The sequence below is a fragment of the Culex pipiens genome, chromosome 2 (genome assembly GCF_016801865.2).
Source record: "Culex pipiens pallens isolate TS chromosome 2, TS_CPP_V2, whole genome shotgun sequence".
In the NCBI taxonomy this organism is placed as follows: Eukaryota; Metazoa; Arthropoda; class Insecta; order Diptera; family Culicidae; genus Culex; species Culex pipiens.
Window position 1 is genome coordinate 120,774,224 of NC_068938.1, and position 16,805 is coordinate 120,791,028.

At 41.9% G+C, this 16,805-nt stretch overlaps 1 protein-coding gene across 3 annotated transcripts; it reads left to right on the plus strand.

The window, feature by feature from the left end:
* Positions 1-6,822: 6,822 nt before the first annotated feature.
* Positions 6,823-10,303, plus strand: LOC120427839 (isoleucine--tRNA ligase, cytoplasmic-like). Of its 3 annotated transcripts, none has more exons than XM_039592763.2 (2): positions 6,823-9,302; positions 9,378-10,303. In XM_039592763.2, exons 1-2 carry the CDS (start codon positions 8,875-8,877, stop codon positions 9,598-9,600), a joined length of 651 nt encoding a protein of 216 aa, XP_039448697.1. In that variant the 5' UTR covers positions 6,823-8,874; the 3' UTR covers positions 9,601-10,303. The 3 variants fall into 3 exon arrangements, with proteins under 3 accessions (XP_039448697.1, XP_039448698.1, XP_039448699.1); XM_039592764.2 differs by having other exon boundaries at positions 6,825-9,302; positions 9,359-10,303; XM_039592765.2 differs by having other exon boundaries at positions 6,907-9,082; positions 9,144-10,303.
* Positions 10,304-16,805: the final 6,502 nt, after the last annotated feature.

Sequence of the window (16,805 nt, forward strand, 5' to 3'; positions counted from 1 at the left end):
CTAAGAACCACAATATTATTTAGACTATCCGATCTATATTCTAACAGCATTTAGCATAAATGTTCCACCGTTCTAGCAGAATTCTGGCAGAACTGGCAAAACCAGCTCTGCAAAACTTAAGCCCCGATCCAATTTTATCAAAAATCCGGGTAATCGTTTTGAGCGTGTAAAACTTTTACGTTTTGAACGTCATCCAAGTCGCCAAAGAAAATTTGTTTATTTGTTGTCGAATCTAGCTTTGAAGTTGTTTCGTGGCCAATCTTAAGAAACCCCGGCTGGTCTGAAAATTCGCGCCGTAGTCGAACAACCCGCTGCGGCCGGAGTCGAAGGAACAGCTGCAAGTTGCAACTGAACCGGCCTGCGAACGCCCCACCGTCCAGCTGCAGGAATCGGCGCTGCGTCTCGTCGGTGGTAAAATATCTGAACCCATCGTCCTGAGATGCGCTTTAGGTGTTTTTTGCCGTCGAAGTGTTCATTCTGTTGCAAAACAAGGACGTCCAGCGTCTGTTTGGTGATTTGTTGCGACAGGCGTTTATGATTTGTGATACAAACATGGTGATGATTGTCGGAAAATGTAACGGCGATGGTGCGCAAGCAGCGGAAAAGTATTTGGCCTCGTTGGTTGGTGCTACAAATGATGACCGACCTGGATGACGACGAGGAGAAGTCCGTACACGCAGAAAAATCAATCTTATTTGAATCAAAAAAATATTTTGTTGTTTTTATTTGACGATTTTTTGTTGAAAGAACCCTCAAAACCAATTGAATCAACACTAAATTTAGCGTTGACTTAACTCGCTGTAGTTTGTCAAGCCCTTTTGAAAATAACAACAAAATTTATGCGTTGATTCTACCCGAAGCAATTTTGAATCAAACATACAGTTCATTTTGATTTAAACTCAAATTAATTGTTGTTTACACGTGTCCGCTATCTGTCAAAAGCCAATTTTAGTCAGGCGGCTTAACTTTTGCATCCATCCAGATTTTCTGTTCCGTGATTGTTCCTATGAAATGTTTACTCCGTAACCTAGGTATGAGCAAAATCCAAGCCGCTTCTAAATCGGCACACTCGTTCCGCCTTGTGTTGCTTCCAAGACGGATAATCATCCCGGATTTGCTGATTTCCCACAGTCTCGGGGCAAGACAGTGAAAAAACCAGAGCAAACGAGAGTTGCTCTGGGAGCAAACGGGAGGAAATGAGAGCAATTCTGAGAAACGAGAGAAACCCCGCTCTTCTCTTCAAAAATGTCACTTTTGACATTGATGACGTTTCTAATCTGATGTTTTGTTTTCATCGTTTTAATTTAGCCAGATTTAACCTGTTGAAGAGGCACTTTTGTTACTTGTGCTAAAGTTCGTTTTTTTAAGCATCAAAATAATGTTAAATGGTGTATTATCACTACCCAAGTAACCAAACAGCACTAAAACAAGTCAGTGTTCAGCACTACAAGCGCTTTACCAGCTGCGGATTATTTCTAACAAGTTTAGACATCTGCACTAAAAGCGCTTTTACAGCTGATTTGCGATCGGTTTTGGACTTTATATTTCTGATTTCCAGCTAGCCTCTACTGTTGTTGATCCAACCCTGCACAAAACGTCAAAAAAATTGAGAGAAGCAAAAATGTGGCTCTCTCTATTTCCCCTCCCCCTCTTCTGATCTATTTTTGGTTTGTTTACTACCACGTTACCGACTCAGCTGTCCGTGTGGGGAAGAGCCGATTTTTTTTGCGTGAAAGGTAGATGTTGGAGATGTGATGCCTTGATGCTTGAGTTTGCCGCCGATGTGTTGAATTTTCTGCGCCTTTATCCATTCGCCCAATTTGAAGTTGGCTTACCGCAGCTGTTTTTAAACCTACCAATGCTTGTACTTTGCATGATACCTAAAATAACTCTGTGATATATGCTCCGTCAGACTCTGCTGGGGCAGGTTCGTTCATTATGACCAGTACCCCAGTACCCACGGCGAATTCTGAAGATTCTTTAAGCACCGAAGAGGCCCGAAAAATGACAACCTTTAGGCCAACCTACATTTTTCAAAAGAAGCGATTCTCTTTCATAATAATCGCAACTTGATCGCAACATTAGTCCTCATTTTGTTTATTCAGCTCTTACGAAAAATTTCGATAAGGACTGAAAAAAACGACAGCACCTGCTAAAGCATGAAATCACGGTGAATCTCAGCCACCAACTGACAGCGGAAATTTTCTCCGCAGGTTTGTGATGGTTGTTCTAGTTGAAGGGATGAGCGAGTAAGAAATGTGTTTATTTTCGTTTGCTTCATTCTCTCTCTTTCACACCTCTACTGTGTTGCCAGTTAATGGGAAAAAAAATCCAGCAGTGTTGCTAGGAGCAGCATTAATTCAGCTGCATTTCAGCAAAGCCTAAAGCAATTGTTTTAGAGCTGATTTGTTTTGATCTTAGCTGTTTTATGACTAACTAGCTGGTGAATGCTGATGAACTGCTAATTTATGATTTATATTAATGCTGGATGGTTACTTGGGTAATTTTGCCCCTCCACAACCAGCTGCAAGTAAGTACCAGGCTCTAGTGAGCATTTATTGGAAATTTTCAACTAAAGCCTCGGAAAGGAAACTGTCGCACTGCCCAACTCCAGAATGACCAATGTTTTTTTTGTCTTTCTCCTCTACCAGACCATGTCAAACAACGTGCCTGGGAATCTGTTCCCATGCGGTGCCATCACCAGCTGTTCCGGAAGAAGCTCAAGGTTTAAGCAAAAGTCCTCCGCCCGCCGACGGATCTGCAGAATTTCCAGATAGCCTATTGGACAATATCTTTCGGTCATGGACCGGTGCGCGTCCAATGCCAAAAGCGACGGTTTCCGGTGGAAACCAGGAAAAAAACGACATGACCAAGAACTAGTGCACCATCGATCGTGGACGATTGCACGGAAGGCGGAAAAGGTTATCACGGCATCGTGTCTTTGTCACCATATGCTGTCTGGTTTATTTTAGTATATATTGTGAGATTGTAATTATTTATTGTATTGATTGATAATTGTGTTGATTAATAAACTTCAATTACCAAGGGGAGGGAGGGAGGGGGGGGGGTTGGTTCGTCGTTCTCGGAAATTTGCAAGATGTAGGACTGTGGTTCCACGTCATGGAGGTCAGTCTCGTCGAAGGCGCAATTACGACATCCTTGATCAAGGTGTATTGAACGGCTCAGCCAGAACCTTCTTGCGGGAATCCAACTGAAACGGGTTTGTCAACGCCGTTATGTCCCCGTGGTAATAATCCATTTTCGCTTGCACGTCATCCGCGAATATGGCCAATCCGTACAAACACTGTTTGGCACGTTCATTAGGGCAAAGGCCATCATGTTCCGGAACCGTGTATGCCGGTTCCGCAACGTCAAAAATTGCCGTGTGTTTCAGGCTATCGTCGCGGCCCTGTGAAACGTTCAGGTTGAAGTCAAAATCGGTCTAGGCTCTTCAGCAACGATGTCCAGTTTCCGGTTAGACAAGTCTACCGTTAGAAACGAGCCCAGAACTGCCCGTGCAGCACACCCAGAAAGAAGAGATCGAACAGACCATCGACGTCTTGGATATTTCGCTGCCTCGTATGCGTGGTGCAGTGTGCCATCTGTGCCGTGGTTGGCCAACATCTAGTCGGTGCACTAACTGTACGTTTCCGGCATACACGGTCCACGCTCATTTCTATGCCTGTTTCTAAAGTTACTTTGGTCGCAAGGTCAGGCAAGGCTCTGGAGGAAATTCTGCCTCCTTCCAAACCCGACAACGAGAAAAAATTGGCCGCGGTCGTCGTCCCCACCATCGGATTACTCTTAGACAATGCCGCTTGAAGCACCGCGCAGGGTTAGAATTCTTAATCGTTTCTGGAACCCCGTACGTTTTGTTATTTACTTAGCTACCTTTTCTGGTCATAGTGGATTGCGCCCAGTATAATTTGGCCTAACTTGCCAGGAATCCAGGCCAGGGGCTGCAAAGAATGAATCGGTATAGATTAGAAACAAAATTTGATAAAATTCCTTCGTGCGGATCTCTGGTCAATGTAAACAAACAACAAAACGTCATAGATTCGTTTCGCTTTTCTCTCATTTTGTTTGCTCTTTTCAAAGAGATTTCTCTTTAATCAACCGGAGCAATCCGGAGCAAACGGGAGAAATCGGGAGGAATCGAGAGAAATGTAGAGCAACCGAGAAGAATGAGTTGAAAACAATCAACCGGAAAATTTCAGAGCAAACGGGAGCAAAACAGAGAAAACTGGAGGAACTTGGAGTAATAAGAGTAACTCCCTTGCTCACTGTCTTGCCCCGAGCCCACAGTTCAACACCAAGATGGCATCCGACGGAACACCATTGATATCGTTGGTTTCATCATCGGATGGTGGTGACAGAATGGTTCCCTGCTGCGGACGACTCCCGAAAACAGTCTTTTAGGTTTATCGGAAGTCTCATCGAAATACCAGGTGCGGTGCGGTAGCGAATCTGCGCACGGATTGTTGGTGCTGATGGTCTTGATGGAGCAGACTCAAGTTTTTGGTGCTTTTGATGCAATTTATTAAAAAAAAAACAAGCAAACAAAATGAATAAAACAAATTCAATTCAATTCAATTCGGTTTATTTGTGAATAATCAAGTTACAATGAGTTCATTTAGGTACATAACAGAGTTTTGGAGTTCCTTTCAGCTGTGTGTTACATCGTAATTCAAACGAAAGTATTATTACTTATAAATATTAAATAGAAGGCAAGAGTAAGAAAAAGTTTTCAAAAAACTTACAGAAAAAAAATAAATAAAACAAATAAAAGCTATTTTTAATTCAATTTAATATTTTGTTGATTCGAGTTAAAAAGCAAGCCTTACAATGAAAAATATTCTGGGTTATTTCAACAAAATATCGACGTTGATTCAACAAAAATATGATTTGAACGCACTTTCTGTCAAATATTGATCAACAAAAACATGGGTACATTCAACAAAAAGTCAGCTTTGATTTAACAAAATGTCACGATTTAAAACAAAAAAAGTCAAGAGTTGATTCAACGCAAACATTTTGTTGATTATATTCAACAAAATATTTTGTTGAATCAACCCTCGTACAGGCTGATTCTACAAAATATTTTTCTGCGTGTATCGGATCAGACACGAGTGACAACAACGTGTTTGCTGAGTCGGCGTTGGATCGCTTGGCATAAGTCTTGGCGGAAAGGCCATTCTGCGCGGGAACATTCAAAACATATTGAACCGGACTGGAAGCAACAGCACGTCACTCTGGTGGTCATCTCGGTTGCTGACGAGGGTGGCCACAAGCAGATGGAAACCATGCAGACGAACATCATGCAGGACGTGCTCAAGCAATCTGAGAGTTCGTTAAGTCGCTTGTAACGCCATTGGTCAAATGGTCACCGCCTTTGTGCCGGTCTCCGAGAAGAAATTTCACGAATAATTCCGCCATAACTTTTCAATAGGGCGAAACCATAATTGTAAACAAACAGTATCCCTTTTGCTCAAGTGAGTGGGATAGGCTGCTTGTCCACAATCAAGGTTTCGCCCTTTTGAAACGTTACTACGAAATTCACCCCTAAGCTGCTCAGTTTGCTCGATGACTTGTGAAATCCGCAAGTGCAGGCTCACGCGTGAGCGGCTCTCCCGCATAGAAAAAAACCGTTTGAAAATCATTTGTTAAATATTCAATCAACATTTTACCAAATTGTATAGCCACTATTTGGTAAATCATTTTTTTAATTCCTCACCGTCTCTCAAATAGTGAACTATTCCCCCCCGCATAAACGAGAACCTTAAAAAAACTTTGTGTTAAATGGTTTTCTCACCATTTCAGAGATCGTAACCACTATTTTAAAAATGGTAGGAAAACCTTAAAAATACCATATCGGAAATGGTACCCTACCATTTTTCATAAAGTTCGACCATCTGAATTGAGGGTGGTTAGCAACGGTAACTTTAAAAATCTCCGAACAACGTTTCGTAAGATTACCATTTGTGTAATGGTAAAAATAAAGTAAATTTCCGCGAAAAAGCGACCTTTTTCTCTCGGTTTTTACTGTTTGAGAAATGGTTTTTAAAAGGTATTTTAAGGTTTTTCTTACAAATTTTAACCTTGCGTCTACTATTTTAGAAAGGGTTTGTAAATGGTTTTTTAGGGTTTTTCTTGCTATTTTTACCTAGCGCTACTATTTTGGAAATAGTTTTCATATGGTTATTTAAGGTTTATCCTACATTTTTTCCCAGTTTCACTATTTGAGAAATAGTTTTCAAATTGTTATTTAAGGTTTGTCGAACAATGCCGACCAGTTTTTACTTTTTGATACATGGTTATCAAATGGTAAATTTAAGTTCATCATATAAATTTGTTCACTTTTTGACGGATGGTTCACAACAATAATATTTGAACTTTTTCGGCTTTAATTCTAGTTGATTGCCGATTCTGTTCGGTTGATCATACTGCCAAAGTCGTCCAAACCTGAAAAAATAAGAAAAAAAATCACAAAGTATCGAGTAGAATGTAACATTCAAATATGTGTACTTATCTGATGATTCAAATGATTTCCTTGATTAATGCCAATCGTGCGTTCGCTTCGATTTTGTTTTGTCGGTCGGCTGCCGCCAAGATCTCTTTTGATTGCCGATCGAATCCTCCAGCACCAGCTGTTCCGTTGTTTCAAGTTCTCCACGGCGCTGAAATGATCAACAAGAAAAATGTAAACAAAGTATCTGGTAAATCAAATGATTTGTTTGAAAATTATACCTGCACACAAAGCGTAAACAACGACCAGCCGCACAAACGTTTCGCTTCAGACTGTTTCTGCCTGCGCTTTGCCTGCACTAGCGCAGGTAACGAGCGTAGCGAGAGAAGAGAAACGAGAGAGCGCGCAAGGCAGATTATTAATACTCTGGCTTGCGCGCTCTCTCATTTTTTTTTCTCTTGCTACGCTCGATACTTGCTCTCGCAATTATGCGTTAAATCCAAAAAAAATATTATTATATTTAACTTTTGAAAAATGATTCGCTCAAACAATTGACATAAAGTAACAAAAGTCAGAAACATGACATGTTTAAAATTATTTATGAATTTCGAGCCTTTTTGTTCTTGTGCTCCTGAATTTGTTTTCTTTTTTGGTTGATATAGATTCTGTCAGTTAAAATTGGTAAACTCCTGCGAATTAGGCGAATTATGATGCTTCTTGGTGCGCTTGTTCAAAAACACCTAAATCCGACCCAGCAAATTTTCCACCGCCGATTCCTTCTTTTAGTACAACTCCCGGCCAACCTAGGCCAACGGCTAGAGCAACAAGAGAGATGACGTGACAATTTAACAAATCGGCCAAAAGATGAAGCGCGTACCGGGCCGCGTCCCACTTGCATTTCTTCAGATTCTTCTTGATGGCCTTCACCGTCCATGTTTCGTAATTTGCAAATGTTCGCTGACAGTTTGATCTGGAATAGTTTCGCAAGTACATACTTGAGTACATACCTTCGCACGCGAAAACTGTTCAACAAGCAGAAAAAGTGCAAAGGGATCTTGGTCAATTTCTTGATCGAATGGGAACCTCTTGGGGTCCGGCTCCGGCTTGATTTCCGGTGTTTCTGGTCTGCTTCCTGCGCTCCACCACCTTTAACTGAATAAATACCCAGATAAATACCTTGCCCAGATCGTCGGCCTTGAAAGTGTTGTGCAGCTCCAGATTGACCTAGAAGTTACATTTTCAACTACAATTCAAAAAATCAAGCAGCTAAACAAACCTGAATGTACTGCCCTGTCGCCTCTAGCCAGTCGACCAGTCGCATGTATCGTACACTATCCCAAACATCTAGAACGGAATGTTGGTGCACAGCCTGTTAAGGAAGGTCAACGACACCCGGTACGGATTTTCGTAGTTGGGCACAATGCTCGACGGAATCACCTTGGCGGCCTTTAGCTTGTGCATCAGCGAAATCACCTTGTAGGAGCACACTTTCTTTACCATCATCTGAACACGCGAACCGAAGCCCATTTACATTGTTTTGCCTGATTTTTGTGCTTGCAGACTTTTCACACTATCTACAGATCTTGTCATGGCTCAGATTGTTATGGGAAAGATTGAAATTCGCGAAACATTAAATTTTGTTGATACTACTCTTGGACGGCAACCTGGCATCGCTCCGTAGAAACTCCTGCTGCTTTTATGTTAACGGTTCTTCTCAAGGTTCTCCGTTGGTATTCAATCCGGCGCGTCAAAAATATTTCTGTAAAATAACAAATTTACCGATAGGTTTTTATTTCAAATAAAAGATTTATTTTAGCAAACTTACCAAAACACCTACTTTCAAAACGTGCTTGGTCCAGAAATGTCACTGTTTTATTTCGGCAAAGTCGCCAATCAAAATGAAGTTCGGTTCAGTGATCTCAAATTTGCCAAGCAAAATCAAAACAAACTCATCTCAAAATTGCCATCACTGAACCGAACTTCATTTTGCTTGAACGAACTCAAAAATGGTGTTCCCCCAGTAAGCGTGCACCTTCTTCACGCGATTTTTGGAAAATTGACACTTTGACAGCTAGATCTGTCAAACCATTGTTTTTGTTTTGAATGTGTCCGGCAAAATTTTTTTTTTGGTTCTGATACAAATTATTTGTAGTTGTGTAACCTCTTACCGGCCGGAATCCACAAAAAAACGACCGGAATTGACAAAAAATCCGAAGATCTGCACCGCGAAAGCATCGATCACATCAAAATTCCATCCGCCGTGCCGGGAAATTCCGCGCTGAAGCGCATTCCGAGGGGTTTGCTGGTTTGATGACGTTCGCCCAGAATCACTACCCGTTCAAAACCGCCGACTACTTTCTTACCTACAACTTCCCGAGGGAATCGATCAGACGCGCGGTTGGTTCTACATGCTGCTCGAAATCTCGACGGCCCTGTTCAACAAGCCGCCGTTCAAGAACCTGAACTGCACCGGGCTGGTGCTGGCCGCCGACGGGCAGAAGACGAGCAAGCGCAAGAAGATTTACCCAGACCGAATGGAGGTGTTGCATAAGTACGGGGTGGACGCGCTAAGTTGTACCTCATCAATTCGCCGGTTGAGCGTGCGGAGAAATTGCGGTGAGTTTGATATCTTGAGCATTTATCTAGAAGTCGTTGCTAATAATGATGTCTCTTTCAGTTTCAAGGAAGACGGCGTCAAGGACATAATCAAGGACGTTTGCAGAACATTGATCGGTTCGAGAAGGAGGACAAGATTGTTTATCGATATGACGTTGGATTTCGTCTTTGCTTCCGTTCGATTTTCGTTTTGCTGCTCTAGAATTTTCTCATGGAATAGGTACTACATAAGTTTGCTAAAAAGTTTGAAAAACTTGAGAAATTTAACCAATTTAGGTTAATTCATGTTCGGTAGGATGTCACGTCCAGACGGATGGATTTTGGCCCCCTTTACGGATGATGGCCTCGTGCGCATGACCGCTCTAACCGCCGGAATCCGTCGAGGAGCTCCGTCTCGATTTCGGGAGGCTCCTGCTCCGATTGCCAGTCCCGCTGCTGCAAAGGCCAAGGCCCCGAAGGAATCCACCAAGGGAAAGGTCCTGTTTGTGGGAAAATTGAAGCGGACCATCACCATCTAGCAGCTGGAGGCAGAATTCGCTCCTTTCAGAACCGTTACGGTGCTCCGGCTGGTGATGGACAAGGAGACGGGACGTTCCAAGGGTTTCGGTTACGTCCAGTACGTGGAGGCGGACGATGCCGCCAAGGCCATGGCCCAGCTGGAGGTGACGATGGCGCACCTAGCTGGTGCGTTAACTTTATGGAATTCTGTGATTTACCCGGACCGAACTGCACCAGGCTGGTGCTGGCCGCCGACGGGCAGAAAATGAGCAAGCGCAAGAAGAACTACCCGGACCCGATGGAGGTGGTGCACAAGTACGGTGCGGCCGCTCTGCCGTGGTCACGATAATTTGTCCCTAGGCAATCAGCTTCATATCCGTTCCGGTTTCCCCCGTTAATTTGACCACCTTGCATTCCGAGTTCTGGCCAAACATGAAGATCGGCCAGCGCGTTCCTCGAGACCAAATAAACAACCCGACCGTGCGGATTCTGCTGTAACATGCGCAACACTGCAAATTACGCAATCGTCATCTTGCCCGACTCGGTTGACGCCCCAACAAATACATTTTCCTCACTGTTATAAACTGCGTTGAAGACCTGCGCCTGGATCGGATTAAACTGCGAGAACCGGTCCGAGTACAGCTCTTCGAAACGTGGCTCGCGCAGGGCACTCAGGTTTTTGTCCACCTGTTGGATTTATGTTTCAAAATATGTTAGACATAAATAAACTTTAAAGAATTCGTTATTCGAAATCTAAAATAAATAACAGTACCCATTTTGTTTTTGTGGAAAAAATGATTCAATATGGTGCTCGCATATCAAGGTTTACCATTTTAACTTTAAAATACCCTCATGATTTATGGTAACCATTTCAAGAAACATCCGTAAATAGTTTTTTAATGTTACCCAAAAAACATTTTACCATTATAAACTTTGAAATAACTATAACAATTTTGGTAACCATTTGACGAATAGTCATCAAGGTCCGCAATTTGCACCATTTGAACTTTTAAATTACCTTATGATTAAGGGTAACCATTTGAGAAGACATCCGCTAACAGTTTTTTAAAGTTTTGAAGAAAAATGTTGACCATTATAGACATTAAAATAACTCTATTACGTATGGTTACCATTTGACAAATAGGAATCAAGGTCCGCCAAATAACATTATTACAAATGGTGACCATATTTCATAAGGTTTTTTTAAGTTCCACACTGCAATCGATATAGTTTTCGTTTATCCGGGCCATATATGTTCCCGGATGAACGAGGATGATTTAGTGACCATAAAGAAACATTAAATTACTTTATGGGAAATAATAATGATTTGTCAAATTGTTGGTTCAAAAATATGGTGGTGATGTTTTCACGAATAGTTAGTATTTGGAAAATTGTAAATTTAATTTTTAAATACTGCAAGAATTTGATCATATTCTTGATAATGAATGGATTATTTGACAGATATTTCTTAAATTTCTCGACAAGTATTTGCTGTACACTAAAAAAATAGAATATAACTTGGAACGACATTGTGAATTGAATAGAAAATAGTATTTATGTTTGTGCATTTGGGCGGTTTCGGCATAAACCAAATAGTATAAATTGAAAGCAATGAAATAAACTTTTTATTTTTATTTTTATTTACATTGTTTTTAGCCGGTGTAGGAAAAAAAAAGTTTGTTCGGATTTTTTGTAGCCTCGTTACGGATAGCCATTTCATAATAGTTTCCGGGATTTTTCACGTCCTCCATAATTCAGACCAGATTCTCGGGATTTTTCGAGCCGTTGCCATCATGACGGTCGTCGCTGGCGCCAATTAGGTACGTCCCGCCACAACAACATTTCTGTCATCGTCGTAGTTGTTGTTGTTATCATAGTACAGTCATCCCACATATTCGGAACACCCACAAATTCGGAACACTTTTGTGATAATTTGTCAATAGCATGCCAAATGCATCTTTTCGCTCGACCAAACTATTTTTAGGACTTAGGACCATTATTTGGACATTATCTTACTATTTCACTAGTAAAATTTGTACTTTTAAAACAAAAAACTGCATCTCAAGACTATTTCAATCAGAGCAGCAAAACACTGCCATGAAATTGCATGTTCCATAAGTGTGGGATGTTATTGTGCCTCCCACAATTGTGGAACACCTGAATTTAACTGATATTTTCACAAAAAAAGTTATCAAACCATTCATAAAACAAAACTAAGCTTGAATTTAGTTGGTTTCAGTGCGTGAAGTCATTATTTTTTAAAAATTATGTACTCATGAAGAGAACCAAAGTTTGTTTACATCCGTAAGAAAAAAGTGTTCCGAATTTGTGGATTTCAAGGGTCAAAGTTTTACTTCAAAAACTTAATATAAAAGTTAAAATTTGCAGTTGTTCGATACAGTATTCGAAAGATCGCAAGAAAAGCTTTCAAATGAAGGTAAAAGCAAATCATTAAGTTCAATTATCGATTTGCTATGATTTTTTGAACATTGGCCGATCAGTAAACTGTTACGAATATGAGGGATGACTGTACCTACGGGTGCAATAAATATTATTATTTTTAATCATGTTGTCATTGTCTAACTTACTATTCGACTAAATTAACTAATCCTCCTCCTCCTCCTCCTCCTCCTCCTCCTCAACCGGAATTGACCTACTACCAAGGCTCTTCCAACACATATTTACACCATGTTTAGCCCCCCGGAAGTAATTGCCACAAATTAAAAAAAAATAACCTCAAATCTCTTCGCTCCCTCACATAACGATTGATGTTCCGGAAATTCGGGAAGCTGTAGCAGAAACAAGTGGGTCATCATAAGCTATTTAGCCGCATGGGCCATCTTCCGGATCATCCAAGAGTTACGTATGTCCGGAAGACCTTTGTAACCTGGCTTTGTATTGAAGCACCTACAAAATTATATAAATTTCTAAAATAAACATCAATCTATCAAGATTACTATAAATTCCACTTACTGCTAAAACTAGTGCAATAAATGTTCGACTCTTGGTTCGACTTTATTTTAAACATACCCAAAATAACTGCTGTTTAATGAAATAATATAAAAACAAGTTGCCACCAAAATTTTCACTAAGTCCACTTTGTAAACAATACCAAAACCGATTTAATCAGTCTATTCGTAGGCCGATTCTGTAGGGACCGATTTAGTCTGGAATTTCGTCGGTTTTGAGAACTGTCAAATTTCTATGGGGAACCGTCAAAACAAAAAGCATGTCTAAGGAGATAAAAATAACAAATTTTGCTTGTAATTTTGTGTTGATTTCTTTGGAAACCCGGATGTTTCGCGAGTGGTTCCGACATCGCTAAACGGAAACGAATGTTGATCGAGCAACTTTACCGAAAGTTCGGGCACGGACGTCCGTGGTTCGGGTTCATCTCGCTGTAATTCAAAATTACCGTACAGTTCGGTAAAAAGTCCAACACCCCAACACCGAATTACTTATTTTGACCAATTTTATGAACATTTACCTTGAATCAAGCCGACTCGGTCCTAACCAGGTCCCAGTACCGAAAAGGACCTAATAAAAATAATTTTATGAAAAAAAAATACCTTGAATCACCGATTTTCTGCGATTTTTCCTGCTCCAGGCGCATCTCAATTTTGAGATCGAGCTGCCCATCTCAATTTTGAGATCGAGTTGGTCATCTCAACGTTGAGTGGTTTCACTTTTAGCCGGTTTGCGACATTCATCTCAAAATTGAGATCGCCTGGTTAGCGTGCATGAGGTTTGACGTTCGGATCAAAACTTGAATGTTTTGGTTTTTATATACACAAAAGTTCAACCACATTTTGCTTTTCGATTGAAATCTCGTTTTAAGTGCTCATTCAGGCCCAAATATAAACCAATTTGCCCCCCACCGGAACAAGGACACGTGAGTAATCTTTGAGGAGGAAAATGTTCCTAGAATAATGGTTTTTATTTTATTAGAAACGGTAAGACTGCCTCGACCGGTCCCAAGCAGCGGATCAAACCGGAATGTAACAAAGATGGCAAGGCGGGTGCCGGCCGGGACAAGAGTGCCTTCATTCAAACATCCGGCATCTTCTCGGAAGGGTTGGCCAAGCGATCGCGCTACGAAAAGAACAATTCATCGAACAATTCATCGCGGGAACCGGGCGAAGCCATGCGGAGACCGGTGCTGCGCTCGGAGATCAAGGTCGACCCGGAGGAGGAAAGAAAACGGATTTGCGACTTGTTTGGTGAGCCGGATGAGGAGGAAGGACTGTTGTCCTCGGAGGGAGTGAAAAAGTACGACGCCAACATGCCGGTCAAGCTGGACAACTGTGAGTAGAGTTCGTGGTTGGTTCTTTTATGTTGTTTAGTTTATAATTTGTATCGATTTCAGTGGACTACAAAATTAAACCAAATGCCGCCGGCCTTCTAAAGGTCGAGGTCAAGGTCGAACTGCTCAAACAGGAACCGGAACTGTCAACAGCTAGATGATCAGCTCGGACAAGAACAACTATTGCGTGGGGCACGTTCTGGACTCGGGCGAGATTCCGGATGCGCTCAAAGCAGCTCGTTCCCGTTCGGCATCTTTGACCACTTTGACACATTCTACTCCACGATCGACCATGCGGGCCAACCGGCCAGCTGTCGGGTGCGACCCTGTTGCGCGCAAAGAAGGTTTCGGATGAGCTGGTTCAGTCGGAACTACCGCAGGCGGACCGGGTGGTGGTGAGGTGGAGGACTGGGCCAACAAGCGGAACCGGTATATCATGTAGCTGTACGATCTGTTTCAACCAGGGGGTAGCGAAGAAGCCGCCATCTTGGAAGTTCAGAAAACAAACACTCAGAATCAGTATTATTCATATTATTTTGGTAACACGAAGTGTGTTATCCTGGTTAAACTCAAAAGTCCCATGCAAATGTGTAAAACCAAACTGAAAAATGTGTAATGCCGTTTCACAGTGTACGGGCGCACTGTTTGATCGACCAAAAGAAAAAAGCAAAAAAAGGTAAACAGAAAAATCACTTTTTTCGATATGAATTTTCAGCCAATATTGGGAAAGAATCTCCAAGGATATGATAGAATTTGCCATCAGCAACACAATTCACGTGTTGTTTCAGGTATTTATCGTTTGAATTGCGGGAAAATTGAAAATCAAAAACCCAAACATTGGTTTGTTATGGGCTACCATTTGACAGCTAGTGCTTTTGTTGTGGGCTCTCATTTGACAACCGTGCTAATGTCGACTGTTGTCAGTTTGCTTTGGTCGGAATAGGGTTGCCATCCCCCCGGTTTCAACTGCCGCCTCAGCTTACTTGTTTGAGATCAAGGGAACCGAAAGTGGAATGCAGCAGAATGAGCAGTTCCAGTGCAGTGGGAACGAACCGTACGACGCGCTGACGCGGAAGGACTTGGTGCAGCATTTACGCGGGCCAAAGAGAGAGAGTGAGTAATTTTTTTATAACGTTCTGTTTTTGATAAACTCACAGTTTGTATTTTACACCAAAAACATATATGTTGTGAAAGCCCTCCGTACGGCTGGGACCTTGAACCCATGGAAAGCATGGGACGGTCGGAGGGCTTGTAATGCACTTTACCAATACGGAAAGAGCAGGGGAGCATTTGTTCCCCATACTAGCGCCAGTCAAAGATGTTACACATTGATCTTTGCCGAGTGGTGTCTGGAAATATTAATAGTTCTTTATTAGTTATTTGAAGAATATTTACAGTGCCACAGTTTTGAAGAATAAATCCAGACGGAACCGAATGATCGAATGCTGCCTGACGTCGGAAAATTCGGAGCAACTGGAGCGTACCTAGCGGCCGGGTTGCGTAGCGTAATGGAATTCCGATTTCGATATGATGGTACCCACGGCGGAGCTGGTCAAAGGACGACCAGGACAAACTCGTTACAGTCCAATTGCGACTTATACTGGCGAAGGTGATCGAGGACATCTGACGGCGGTTGCGGAGTCGTCCTCTTTAAAGCTAAGTACTTAAGCATGATAATCGTATTACAGGCCTGCCTTTCCTGGTCATGTTTAATACGATTAACTGCAACACTAACCACTTTAATTTTCAGAAATATTGACAAGACTTCTGACGGACGTGACAGGACAGGGAACTGTAAGACCATTTTATATAAGTTTCGACCTTTTTATGTGGGAAATTTTGCCCGAGGAGTGTTTCTTTGCTTCTGTTAAATAATTACCTTTGCTGATTGAGTTTAAACCTCAACATATGAATTCATTTTAATAATTTTGCTTTTGTTGGAACAGTTAAGGGTCACGTAGTAAAAGTCCGTTGGTGTGTGTATAGTGTACCCCGTTTGCTCGAGTTCCTTGGGGCCAGTTCTGTAGGTTTTAACAGTCTCGACAGTTCAAACCTACAGCACTGATTTTGGGAAGCTTGTGCGAATGGGGTTTTTAATGAACATTGGGGGCGGCGATTGAGCACGAAGTTTCGATTTAGCATATTTACATCATTACACGATTACATACTCTCACAAACACAATCTCATTTTAACCTACCCAATCATGTCCTCAATCCCCGCTCCCATGGAGTGCGAGCGATCCGCATGTGATTGACACGACCATTACCGTTCCTTTACACAACCGGACTTGGACTGACTTGATCCTGGCTATCCCACCTCGATCCGCAAAAAAAAAAAAAAAAAAAAAAAACCATATATGTTGTGAAAGGCTATTCCACAAAGCGCTCTCTCTCTCTCTCTCTCTCTCTCTCTCTCTCTCTCTCTCTCTCTCTCTCTCTCTCTCTCTCTCTCTCTCACTTAGTAATTATATTTCTGTTTTCGCCCGTCACGCGCAGCGACAAACAAAAGAAGTCTGCGCTGAAAGTTGACAAGTCAAAACTCCTCTTGTTTTGGTGCGTTTCGTCGTGGTCGTCTCGGTTCGCGGTTGTTTATCAGCACCTTCACTATTGTGACACGTCTGCTGTAAACAGATAGGACGTGTCACAAGATAGCACACAAGCGACGGTTCGTGTGTTGTTTTTTCAAAAGTGAGTGTAAAAAGAATTGCTTTCCATCCTCACAGCAAGTATTGGTTGCGTTTGTTTACATCCGTGAGCAGCTAGAAAAAAAAAGATCGAAGCCGCCGAGGAGGAAAACAAGGAAACAACACAAGAAGACAATTGAGTGGTTTTCCGGATCGTTTGTTTTCAGAAGAATCTGCTTCTAGAGTGCTACGTGAAACTCCAGCAGTTTTGTTTACTTCCCGGAACTGACCGTTCGAA

Bases quoted from the DNA above. Each gene is read 5' to 3' on its own strand.
- LOC120427839 (XM_039592763.2), top strand. From the start codon at position 8,875: ATGCTGCTCGAAATCTCGACGGCCCTGTTCAACAAGCCGCCGTTCAAG. The intron at 9,303-9,377 runs GTACTACATAAG...CATGTTCGGTAG, and splicing joins AGAATTTTCTCATGGAATAG to GATGTCACGTCCAGACGGAT.